The sequence below is a fragment of the Volvox carteri genome (assembly GCF_000143455.1).
Source record: "Volvox carteri f. nagariensis unplaced genomic scaffold VOLCAscaffold_23, whole genome shotgun sequence".
Taxonomy (NCBI): domain Eukaryota; kingdom Viridiplantae; phylum Chlorophyta; class Chlorophyceae; order Chlamydomonadales; family Volvocaceae; genus Volvox; species Volvox carteri.
This window is the reverse complement of record NW_003307566.1, coordinates 690,940-703,297: the sequence shown is the minus strand read 5'-3', so window position 1 is coordinate 703,297 and position 12,358 is coordinate 690,940. Positions and strand designations below refer to the sequence as shown.

Below are 12,358 nucleotides of genomic sequence, written 5' to 3'. Positions count from 1 at the left end.
ATGGGGTCCGCACCCCCCAACCATGTAAAACACACACACATACACATACACACATGTACATACACGCGCACTTGGCTCAGCTACTGCTCCATTCCGCTTACAGTCTCCGTACACTTTTCCAGCAGTGGGAGCGAGGGAGCGAAGCTTCAACACCACCTCGGAACTATGCACGTGTGTATGTATGTGTGTGCGTGTGCGTCTGTGTGTTGCGCCCATGAATCGACATTGGCCACTCTCCTGTGTTAGACAAAGTTTGCTGCCATGGCGTTGGGCAGGGGACAGCTGCGGTCGCGATGATCTCTGTTAGGCGCCGGTGGCAGTGAAGACGCTGTTTTTAGAGTCCAACCGGCCACGGGACGGTATGTAGGGCAACAACGTTCGCATGCGTACGATCGCGGCGTCACTGTACGTAAAATGGAAGGAATCAGGAAGCCGTGCCCGTCATCCGCCGTGCCCGTCATCAGCCGTGCCCGTCATCCGCCGTGCCCGTCATCCGCCGTGCCCGTCATCAGCCGTGCCCGTCATCAGCCTGCTATCCCACAATGCCCGGCTGGACATTGCACCGACGTCCCGGACCACTGAGATGCGGGCGACCTCCCAGAAGGCGGCGACAATTCCCAGGGGGGCTCGACTCCGTTGGTGGTTGCGCCGGCAACGGCTTTTCTGCTGCCCAACGGCTTCGCAGCGGCTGCAGGGGGAGCAGGGGACAGTGACGGCACCCGATGATGCATTCAGCGGGGGCTGATGGGACTGGGTCTGGCCGAAACCTGCTGTGATGACGTGTACCACCAAGCCCAGCGCACTTGGAGCCACCACTGCTGCTGCTGCTGGCCCCGTCGCCGTCACCGTTGTACCGCCACCACCGTCATCATGATTGGTTAGCGTCATGGTCATCGTCCCTGCAGTCATTGCTGCGGCCGGCAACGCCGCAATCGCCACCGCCACGACACTCACCCTCGCCATCGGTGTGGCGGTCACTTCGACGTGGCGGTCAGTATTACGCAAAACCCCCGCCATTATTATCTCTTCCGCAACTGCCTCGACCGCCGTCACCATCGCCGTCAATGTCGATGATGCCATCGCTGTTTGTGCAGCTGCCACCGTTGGCATCGTCATCACAGTTGCCATCACCGCCGCCACATTCATCGCCGCCGCTGTCTCCGTCGTTGCACAGCCGCCACTGTCGCCGCCCTCGTCCCCGGTGCGTGTTTGGTGCTTGGCGTGTTTTTTCCCCGTGTAGTCGTACTAATCTTGAGCACGTGCCCTGCCTGCGCAGCAACTGCGTCTTTAGGTTGGCAACTGCACATCTTAAGTTGTGCCACACATCGTACTGGGGAGGAGCGTGTATGCCCCTGCTGCGGCACTAATAGCCATATTGAAGATGAGAAGCATGTTTTACTGGACTGTCCGGTGTACGAGAAAATCAGTTCTGGTATGGATTTTTCACGCTTCGAGCATATGAAGGGCGCTATGAAGAGGGAACCTGAACGTCTGGCAAGGATGCGGAAACGTATGTGGTCCCACCGCAACCCTATCGTTCCCTTTGGTCGTTAATCTCCTTTGTCACTTGCTTTCCCTGAAGTGCAAGGTTAGACGGCGCTTATGGGCGATTCGACAGTCCTTGAGCCCTCGGCTCCTATTGGGCGGTTTGCAGGTACGGGGAACGCACCCCACGACCACGTAACACACACACACACACACATCGTACCGAATGCGTTATTTTCTTCCCTCTTGCATCTGGATGTCGTAGAACAGTGGTTAATCTTGCTTATTGACTTTGGGCGATTTGCTGGTCCCGCTCCGGCTCGTAATGCGGGTAGCCCAGAGGCCCATGTAGTTAAAGTCGTACATTGAATGTATGATGTTATATCGTACATTTGCCATACGCAGAACGCAGCTTGACGCAGGCCGAACACTCTCACTCAGAAAATTTGATTTGCTTTGAATTTAATTTTGATCTCAGGAAAGCCGCTGTATGGATGTACGGCGACGGTACGGAGTAGGGAACTTTTCCATGGCAGCGCATGTTCTGTATAGTCACACCGTTATCATCCTCATCACCACGGCCAATCTTCCTTCCTACCCCGACAAGCTCCTCCACTTATTCCACGCTCCAGCTCGCCACCACACGCCTGCCGTTGCTGCATCCTCCTGGGGGCACAGGCCCCCACTCTGGCCCCGCCCCGGCCTCCATTCACCCTACTGACCTTATCCCCATCAGGGCATGAACGGCTAGCCGTCAGAGATCCAAACCCCATGTACCGTTCACACCTATCCCCAGGTACCCCCGCCTCCGCCAGCACCTACACCCGCACCCCCAGCATCTGCCATCGGCTGCCGCCGTTTACCACCAGCTTACCAGTACACCAACCGCACAGGACACCATCTACACCACCCACTACCAGCTACAAGCTCAGGGACTCCAAAGTGGAGGCAACCAGCCAGTAAGCAGCAGCCAGTCCCAGCACCAAGCTGATCTCCGGGGTGAACGGCAGGCTGTAGAGGGCTTCCAAGCCGACGGGAGGCCAGGCGGGGGGGTCGTACCCACGGCCACCTGCGGCCCGTACGACCCAAGGGAAGGAGGGGGAAAGACGAACCACACGCGAAGGAGGGGAAGGAGGGGGAATAACATGCAGGAATATTACGCAGAAATGAACTGCTTCCGGCGTCCAAAGTCCGAAGGGAGGGGGCGACGGGGATGGGATAGTGCGTGTATGTGTGCGTGTGTGTTTTTTGATGGCCACGCACGTATCCCTCCATGCTCTCCTACCCCGGGTTTCAGTTACCCCACTCACCCCAGGGGTTGCACCTCAGCAGCCTCCAGGCGGTCAGCACCGACCCACGGGTCACTCCTGTATGAGTGTGTATGGTGCAGTGGAGCACCATTGGAGGACTTTCGGGATCGGGGTGGGCTGGACGTCCGCAGGCAGCCTGTGACGGCGACACATTGCGACTGCTGCTCGTGCCGGTGAAAGGTAGTAGGCACGGTCTTGCACCTCCCCCCTCAGCTCTCTTACGTTATTTTTATATTGTAAGCACCGGCAGGGGACTTCCACCTTCCCGGTGATCAGCTTCCAGTCCAACTTCTCCCCGACTCCCCACCCTTTACCGAGCAAAAAGAGAGCACTGAATGTCTCATTAAATAGCCGCCGAATTGACCGCCTCCACCCCCTTCCTCTTCCCCACCACCTTCGCCAGCTCGCCCCCTCAAACCCATCCCTCATCCCTCATCCCTCATCCCTCATCCCTCATCCCTCATCCCTCATCCCTCATCCCCATCCCCCATCCCCTCCCTCACCTCACCCTCACCCTCGTGTCCAGTACCGTGTTTCAGTTCATCTAATTTGCCCATACTCGCACCCCAATACACACAGACATACCTCCCTTCCCCGTCCCTTCTTCTCCCCCCTCCCACATTCCCCTCCCCGTTAAGAGCCGCTCACCGAACTTCTTATAGCTCTCTATGGAGTAGACGGAGCAGGAGGGCAGGAAGCGGCAAGTGGAGGGCATCAGAGGGGACAACACGCCGCGGTAGAAGCCCAGTAGAGCCAGGGCGGCGCTAGGGGAGGGCAGGCAGGAGGGAGAGCGGCGGGGTTGGAGCGAGTTGGGCATACGCGTCCGGAAAAGGAGGGGGGAAAGGTGGGACGGGAAAGGGGCAAGGGGAGCAAACCACTTGCAAGAAGCGAAGGAACAGATCATCGTGAAAACGAAGGGGAGGGGGGAGGGGGGGGAGGGGGAGGGGAGGTAACATACTACCTGCAGAATAGGAAGTGCCGAAGACGGGGGCAGCAGCACCGACTGCCGACGGGAAAGAAGGAAGGTGAGAAAGAGGTTAAGGTGAGGTGCGAGGCAGCAGGCGGGGCTGTTTGAGATGAGGCAGGAAGGGGAAGGGGAAGGGGGTCGGAGGAAAGTGAGGCGGGTCTCGGATTAAGGCCGTCCCCCAGATCGTGAAACCGTCCGCAGCAACAACAATAACAACAACAGCAGGTGTGCCGCGAACACAAATGCGGCACACTTGCCGCTGACCCCAGCACCAACATCGCCACAACGCAACCACGGCATACACCCCCATCCCCCAGCTCCCCACCCCAGGAACGAGAGCCCCTAAACCCAACCAAGTCGTATGGGCGTCATCTTACCGTACGCCAAGACTCGGAGGCGGGTCACCACCGCCACCATCGTCGCCGCCACCGCCGTTGCCGCCACGCGCACCCGCGTTCGTGGGGTCCCCCTTCGCCTCGCTCTGCCGCCCAGCTGCTCCAGCACCCGGCACCTCCCCTCGAGTGCCGCCGCCGCCGCCACCGCCCCCCCTGTCCTCGTCATCGCCAGCGGCGGCGAAAGCGGCCACGGCAATGGCGGCGCCGCTGCTGCTGCTGCTGATGGCGGCGGCGGCGGCAGAGCACACCGCGACGGCACACTCTCCGTCACAACCGTACATGGCCTGCGGCTGGACCCAGCTCGCCTCCCCGTCGCCACCTCTGCAGACTCCGCCACCATCGCCATTATTGCCCGGCTTCACCACACGCAGCAGTGGCTTCCCGGTCGGCAGTGGTATCTGCGGAGGTTTGGGGATTGGGGGGATGGGAGAGAGCGGCAGCAGTACGGTAGCAGTACGGCAAGTGGCCAGGATGGCAAAGCTGGGTCAGTGGCAGCGGGAGGGGTAGGGGTAGTCAAAGAGGAGGTACGGCATAAAACGGGACTTGTGAGCAGCGTGGGCACCGGGGGAAGTTCTGGTTGCGTTGAGATTTCAGATGCGTCAGGACGAAAAGGAAGTCCCTGACCTGATGGCTGAATGTCAGGAACCAAGGTTGAACTGATACGTATTGCAAATCTGACGGAATTTCAGATCTGGAACTAAATAAGACGAGTATCCCTTGCGTCTTGGTACATATGCACAGGGGAAGGTGTGTTTGTGTGTGTGTGTTTCGTGGGGAAGCGTGCGTTGGGTTTTTGATGACTGTACTCTCGTTTCGCTTGCGGTATTTCGCCATGTAGGCAATTATAATGTAAGGTACTACGAATACGTTTACGTAATGGGACATCGCCTACATCGAAACACAACGCGGGAAGCTGTGCATGTGTGCATGAAAGGGTGTACATATTTCTGCGCGCGAGAGCGCTAGAACTCGACGCCCGGGAACGCGAACTGATAAAGGAGACCACAAGCTAATGAAAGCCTGGCCAGACGCAGGGCTTGCAGCCGCCGCCGCTGGTGGGCGGTGGCTCTGCGTATTGGCTGCCTGATGAAACTCACATAACCTCTTCCCTTCACCTCCCACCTTCTTGATAGAGCGGAGCTGCTTAGGGACCTGGGAGCCGCGCCGCCCCCATACATACCATATCCCTGTCCCCGTACCCGGAACCCTCTGTTGGTCGACAGCGCAAGATTAGGGGTTCTGCGCGAGCGGCACCCTGGGTCTCTTGGGCCCTACGCTGCCGGCTGCCGTGAGGAGATAGCCAAATGGATTGGATTTAATCAGGCTGAGCTGGAATGAATTCGTGGGAACGGGGAACGGGAGGGAGAAGATAGAGTAGGAGAGGACGGGCAAGGGAATGTGACATGAAAAACCTTTTTCGGGGTATGGGGAGGGAGAAGGGGAGTGAAAGCTTGTGAAGAATCAAAGCGCTGTGCTGTAAAAAGGTTTTGCTGTATTTGCACCGCAATTCCTAGGTGCGTGTCAGGTCGGCAGGGTGTCTGGCTGGGTGGTGCGAGCGGGGCACACCCCTGGAAAAATCGCCAGGGGTTGTGTAGCTATGAATACACGTGGTTACGGGCGAAAAAAGGCTGAGGGAATGATATTGTGTAAGGAAGCGGACCGACTACGGCATCTAAATCAGGAAGAGTGAAGCGGCCGGGGAAGAAGTAGCCGAGTCATGGTGAGTTAATGGTGGGTGGTTTTTGCAACATGGTGCGGGGTTGGGTTCGTGCCGCCAGGCCGGGGTTTTGTTATTCCAAGCCCTTTTACGATGTTGCTGCGCTTGAAACAAAGGTAGCTCACGCCAAAACGACAGAGTCCTCTCAGGATGAGAATCCATCCTAGTGATGAGGTTATGTGTGCTACAATGTTGGGGTGGTCCTGGGCTCAAAATGGGTGCGATGAAGGGTTGAGCACCGGGCAAACTAATAGGCGAGCCATGGCCGCAGCAGAAGGCTCTGGGAAAACATCTTTTGGAACCAGGGAAAACAGAACGTCGCAGCATGAAGAGACCATACACGACCGCACACGGCGCGGTTACGGGAAGTGTCGCAATTGCATGTGCAGCGACCTGTTTGGCAAGAAATCGGCGATGGCAGGTCGTCGCGACGGATACACTACATACGCAAGTTAGCAATTGCGACAGACCTGGGCATCTCAAGCAGCTGCGCAACCCTGCTTCACATAACGGTGCTCCCACTATCGCTGCACTTATACTCGCCATTTGCACAGGTTCAGACAAGAGCAGTCTCTTCGCCATCACTGCTGGCTGCCAGCATTTCCGACACAGGGACGCGCAGAGAGCCCCTTGGCCCCGAAAGGGGCGCATTCCAAGCCCCCTCATAATGGCACGCACAAGATGCACCTAAAGTCTTGAAACAGATTAAATGCGAGGGCGTTTTACATCATCCTTTAATTAACAATCTACATACACTACTTATATCCTGTGTATCCGCACAACTACACCCAAGATCACATAAAGTACCAGTTTTCCCTTAAACCGTCAGCTGTAATCTTTTTCGTCCGGAAAACTTCCTTGCCGTATCGGAGGAGTAACGCTTAGTTGTCGGTTTCTTGGGTACGGCGATCAGCATCAGCCGTACAGTCGAGGGACCCTTAAGCTTGCCGTCTGCCTTCCCATTTCGTCCGTTGCGGTGCTCTCGTTCCCAATTGACCACTTCGCACTTCGCACTTCGGTAGCAACCAATAGCCACCATGCAGACTGTGCTGGCCAAGTCGTCCTTCATGGGTGCTCGCCCGTTCGGCGTGGCTGGCAAGGCTAAGTGGACGATGGACAAGAAGCTGCCTTTTTCTCTGCCCTCGTTCGGTTTGGAGAAGAAGAGCGGCACTGTTGCTGCCAAGCCGAAGGCCGGCACTGCTACCACTAAGCCCGCCCCGAAGGCGACCACTAAGAAGGTTGCCTCTTCTTCCGGTACCCGCTCTGGTGGTGTTGGCTACCGCAAGTACCAGGGCGACGCTCTGTGGCTGCCGAACACTGTGCGCCCGGAGTGGCTCGATGGCAGCCTGCCCGGTGACCGCGGCTTTGACCCTCTTGGTGAGATTCACGTTTCATTTTGCATTCTCGATTTAGCATCCTATAACATGTTCAATGATCACAGTTGATCTTGAAAATGTAGAAGAAAGTCGTAAGGGTATCAGCATGAGCTTCCGGCTTGCAAAAGATCTGTCGCGTTTGTACGTAATCTAGCTCAGTAAGATTGATCATTTCTCTTATCTCGTGGTTGTGCGCAGGCCTGGCCAAGCCGTCTGAGTTCGTGGTGATTGGCGTTGACGAGAACGACCAGAATGCCGCTAAGAACAACAAGGGCTCTGTTGAGGCCGTCGTCACCGCTACCCCTGATGAGGTTAGCGCTGAGAACCGCCTGGCTCCCTACTCGGAGGTTTTCGGCCTGGCCCGCTTCCGCGAGTGCGAGCTCATCCACGGCCGCTGGGCTATGCTGGCGTGCCTGGGGTGCCTAGTTGCTGAGGCCACCACTGGCGTGTCCTGGTGAGTTGTATGTTTATGTGTGACGTCCGTCTGCTTCGTATACTTTAAATAGATGGGTTTTCTTTCTACGGAACCAGACACCTTGTTCCGTCCGTTTTTTGGTCTGAATTCCGTATGATATCCCCCTCATTTCACCTGCGTCACAGGGTTGACGCTGGCAAGGTCGAGCTGGACGGTGCCTCGTACGCCGGCCTGTCTCTGCCGTTCAGCATTACCCAGCTGATCTGGATTGAGGTGATCCTGGTCGGTGGTGCTGAGATCTACCGCAACACGGAGACCAACCCCGAGAAGCGCTGCTACCCGGGCGGCTTCTTTGACCCCCTGAAGCTGGCCAGCGAGGACGAGGAGCGTGCCTTCCGCCTGAAGACCGCTGAGATCAAGCACGCCCGCCTCGCAATGGTAAGCATCATGTCACTAGGGAGTCAAACCTTTATGTGCAGCCTAACCCGCCCTATTTTGATTCATTTAAACCGGTGAGCCTGAGTAATATGTCTTGCCTTTGGCTGCAGGTCTCGTTCTTCGGCTACAGCGTCCAAGCCTTCACCACTGGCGAGGGCGCCCTGGGCTCGCTGGCGAAGTTCGCTGACGGCCTGAACAACGGCAAGGCCCTCTAAATGATTTGACATGTGTCTTTTACGGCCCCTAGTTTTGCTGACCTCGCATTTCGGATGTCTTGAGGTGGCATAATAAGCTGGATGCTGCTGTTTTGAGGACATGTCGTTGTTTTTGCACCCGGGAAGCGTGTCTGATGTCATGTGGATTTGGTGGCATTTGCCTCTTTGTAAGATACGAGAAGAATATTCGTGTGCAGTGCCGATTAAACCATACTGGCAGTGGATTTGTTTACATCGGCACTTCAGTGTGGTCTAGTGCGCATATATGAAGAGGACAATCAGCCTGCATAGGGCGAAAACCCTCTTGACCTGCCTAGATCAGTATAGGTTTGGGCTCTTAGGCCTGTAACGTGTAAACTGTCGCAATGCCGTCCGTGCCGTGATTCCAGGTTTGCACCGCATGACATAGCACGCAAGTCTGGATAGATAGAAGAAGGCATCGGGGGGGGGGGCTTGAGACGTAGAATCGATTACACCTAAACAATATGCTGACACGATGCAAAACCACAGATCTGAAGCTGTTAATGTTCATGGTCGGGATTCGTCCATAATAAATCAAGATCAGGTATGATAACTGTCCTGCATAAACTTAGCGTGAAGCAAACAATACCTCTTCAAAATTTCCAAAAAGAGAGATGCACGCTTTGTCCACATGCATCCGTTCCTGCGCTTACTACCCTCGGCTCGCATTGCCGCAGATATATAAGAAAAGTCAAAACAAATGAAAATCCCTGCTTGCTTTAATGCATTTGTTCGCACGCTTGTCCATGTTTCCACGGACACCTGGCAACGTACATCCCGCTTTGCTATCACGCAGATTGGCCTTATCACAGCCGTGTGGCCCCGCTGTCAAGGCCATACCATATCCCCAGTATCATAACCACACGCTTGGATTAAAAAACCCTTTGGCCCCAACCCCAAACCCTCTGTTACCCATTCGCGCCCCACGCCCAAGTATATTCTCCACACACCAGACCTTATATCTCCCGGACCCCGCCCACGTACAGTGATGCCTCCAAAGCGTATAACAATAACACGCAACGCCTACTAGTACTCCTAACATCCATGACACACACATGTGTATCCTACTAGCGCCGCCCAACTCTCGCTCTTCGGTTGTCATTTAAATAGTCTACAGGATACAGCCGCCCTTGGTAGGAATTCCGGGTCGTGGGCTGCAAATATAACGCCCGAGTAGGACTTCTGCGAAATTGTAACCAGATGACATGGTTTCTCTTCCCTATATACGCCAAGATACGCCAGCTGCTACAGCCAGCTATGTGGCGAGGGTGCCAGCATGGTGTATCTGTGCACCAGCCCCCACATCATCAGCCCCACGTACAACTGGCTCTCGATGAACTCGATGTGGGCCGTTCTGCGGGGCCGCGGACGTGTGCGCGTGTCGGGACGGGTCAGGCCGACCGGTCACTATCGGTGGCCACAAGAAGGTCATGGCGGGCAAAAAGGCAGGTGCTGATGCCGACACGGACGATGCCTCAGGACACGTTGCACCAACCCAAGACCACCCATAAATCCCCATCCACCTTCCCGCCGCCCTTTTCCCCTCTTCACCCACCCCTTCCTCCACCCCTTCCAAGTACCCCACTCCAGCTCCGCATCCACCGCGCCCAGCAAGATGTTGTCCGTGTGCTGCCCCTTCCACTTTCCCTGCTCTCTCTCACCCCCTCACCCACCCACCTGCCCACTAGCTTTGAGAAGCTGAAGCTCTTGGTCCGCAGACTGAAGTCCACCGCCAGTCGGAACAGGTGTGTGCCGCTGCCCACACCCGCCGTCAACGCGCGCAGCATCTCAGCATAGCAGCGCCCCCGGCGGCTGTCACGCTCCGCCTGGGGACATGTAGTAATGGCGGAAGAGTGGTACGGCACGTAGCGGTCTTGCGGCGACGACACCGCAATGACCAGCTTGAACATGGACAGGGGGCACTCGTGCGCGAGGCGGTAGAGGTAGCAGTCCGTCAGTTGGGACGCGTCGGAAAAGGTCAGCTGGTGGAGGCATTTGCCTGCGATATTTCCACGGGACGTTTTTGAATGGGCATTGGAATTTAGGGGGATGAGGTGAAAGAGAGGGAAGGGACACATGCAGGTCACAAGGGAGAGAAGGATGGGGAGGAAGGGTGAGGGACATAAGGACGTGAGGATGGAGTCCTCCTCGCCGACATGGCTGAAACCACACCACATATCACCACCGCCACGCCATCCTAACCGCCACCCTAACCACCACCCTAACCACCACCCTAACCACCACCCTAACCACCACCCTAACCGCCAGCCAGTGTCCAACTCACCCTTTCCTATGCTCTTAAGCAGCAGCAGTCCTGTGTCCACCACCGCATTCGTGCCGTACAAAAAACCCAGGTGGGGCCCGCATACGGAGATGTACAGCCATAGCAAATGTTTGTACGGCTCGAACTCGGGCTGGGTTAGCGCGGACCGGAGGATGAGGTTGCCGATGGAGTGACCTGTTTGGTAAACCCGGGTGGAATTAGGATGGCCGCTTGTATGTAGTGTATGTGTGATTGTGTGATGCAGGGGGTATAGCTATAGCTTCACACCCGCGCGCGCTCTCGGGCGCGCGCGCGCGCGCGCGCGCGCGTGTGTGTGTGTGTGTGTGTGTGTGTGTGTGTGTGTGTGTGTGTGTGTGTGTGTGTGTGTGTGTGCGTGTGTGTGTGTGTGTGTGTGTGTGTGCGTGTGTGTGTGTGTGCGTGTGTGTGTGTCCGCTACTAGCCTGCTGGCAGTCCCCCTACCACCTTCCCCATGCTTCGGGGGACACCCTCCTCCATCTCAAACGCATGTGTGCCGACCTCTGCAAAGTCAGTGACTTTTTCGGGGTCGACACCACCACCGCTACCGTCACTAACATCCAGCGGAAACTGCCGGGCCCTCCGGCGGCGGCGTCAACCCTCCACTCTCCTGGTCGGTTGTCTCGCAGGTTGCGTCGCTATATCCGGGTCGGTCCACCACCGTCCATCGACACGGGGTTGCTCCCACCCGCTTGCGGTCGAGAGATTATTATCCCGTTCTTTGCCGACATTTACTCCTGGACATTACTTTCATGGACACCACATCGCACCCCATGTAGGCATGTATGTATGTCGCGTGTGCGCATGTATGCATGTGTGCGTGTGCGCGTGTGTGCGTGTATGTCGCTTGTGTGTGCGTGAGAGCTTATTACATCGCTTGAACCCCCCACCCCCAACCCCCCATCCATGAAAGCACCCACTAACGGAAGCTGCAAGAAGATATTACCACTGCGATGGGAACCGGCTTTGGGGTTGGGACCCGTGTTGGGGGTACGGTAAGAGGATGCCGCTAGGACCCAGATGGGGTTGGACTGGGGGTCCGAGCCCCCCGCCGTACAGACAGGAACCCAACACGGAGCTCGACCCGGTAACCAACATGGACGGCGGTTTGACCACCACGGTGGTCGTGGAGGAAAACGGCAAGGGGATCAGAATTGAGAGCTTGGGGGCGTGGTGGACAAGGCCTGGAAAGGCCAAAAAATCGCTCTATTTTTGCTTGATCGCGAACAGCTTTGGGGGTAAGAGGAGAGGGGTTGTTGGGCGTTAGTTGGATGGGGGTTGGGACGCTTGAAGGGCTTCCACCCAGGTGGCACCCACCCACCCACGAGTGTGATCTCGCGGAGAGGTCGTCGGGTGGATCGGGCGAATGGCGCTAGGAACTCCGCCATCTCTCCGGCCAGTCGCTTACCCATTTCCTGAAGCGAGTCGTGCGTGTTGCCCTTGAGGGGGAGTGGGGGAAGGGGGAGGGGGAGGGGGAGTAGAGGGGGATTGCGAGGGGCGGGAGCAGAGGGAGATGGTGATGGTGGTGGTGATGGTGATGGTGATGGTGATGGTGATGGTGATGGTGATGGTGATGGTGATGGTGATGGTGATGGTGATGGTGATGGTGATGGTGATGGTGATGGTGATGGTGATGGTGATGGTGATGACTGAGGAGGCGGAGGGAGAGAAAGATGGTGCGAAGGAGGGAGAGGAGGTGGGTTGGAGGCGGCGAGGAAAG

General features: G+C 56.9%; 4 protein-coding genes across 4 annotated transcripts in view; 1 reads left to right on the top strand and 3 right to left on the bottom strand.

Moving 5' to 3' along the window:
* Positions 1-1,017, bottom strand: part of VOLCADRAFT_91893 (uncharacterized protein) — a gene marked incomplete at both ends in the record, with an annotated part of 6,042 nt that extends 5,025 nt beyond the window's left edge. Inside the window, one exon of the mRNA XM_002951283.1 lies at positions 955-1,017. Coding sequence (XP_002951329.1) covers positions 955-1,017 — 63 coding nt within the window. The remainder of the gene's footprint in view (positions 1-954) is intronic.
* A 1,508-nt stretch (positions 1,018-2,525) lies between these two features.
* VOLCADRAFT_48713 (uncharacterized protein) lies at positions 2,526-3,546 on the bottom strand (the record flags this gene model as incomplete). Its single annotated transcript, XM_002951282.1, has 3 exons — positions 2,526-2,554; positions 2,796-2,852; positions 3,444-3,546. Coding segments are annotated over 3 exons (189 nt in total), but the record flags the coding sequence as incomplete, so codon positions are not given.
* A 3,301-nt stretch (positions 3,547-6,847) lies between these two features.
* Positions 6,848-8,689, top strand: lhcB4 (chlorophyll a/b-binding protein of photosystem II). Its single transcript, XM_002951378.1, has 4 exons — positions 6,848-7,251; positions 7,449-7,704; positions 7,851-8,103; positions 8,214-8,689. Exons 1-4 carry the CDS (start codon positions 6,912-6,914, stop codon positions 8,316-8,318), a joined length of 954 nt encoding a protein of 317 aa, XP_002951424.1. The 5' UTR covers positions 6,848-6,911; the 3' UTR covers positions 8,319-8,689.
* Positions 8,690-9,584: 895 nt separating this feature from the next.
* Positions 9,585-12,358, bottom strand: part of VOLCADRAFT_117842 (uncharacterized protein) — a gene marked incomplete at both ends in the record, with an annotated part of 8,421 nt that continues 5,647 nt past the window's right edge. The window contains 5 exons of the mRNA XM_002951281.1: positions 9,585-9,693; positions 10,017-10,165; positions 10,205-10,338; positions 10,624-10,797; positions 11,960-12,077. Coding sequence (XP_002951327.1) covers positions 9,585-9,693; positions 10,017-10,165; positions 10,205-10,338; positions 10,624-10,797; positions 11,960-12,077 — 684 coding nt within the window. The remainder of the gene's footprint in view (positions 9,694-10,016; positions 10,166-10,204; positions 10,339-10,623; positions 10,798-11,959; positions 12,078-12,358) is intronic.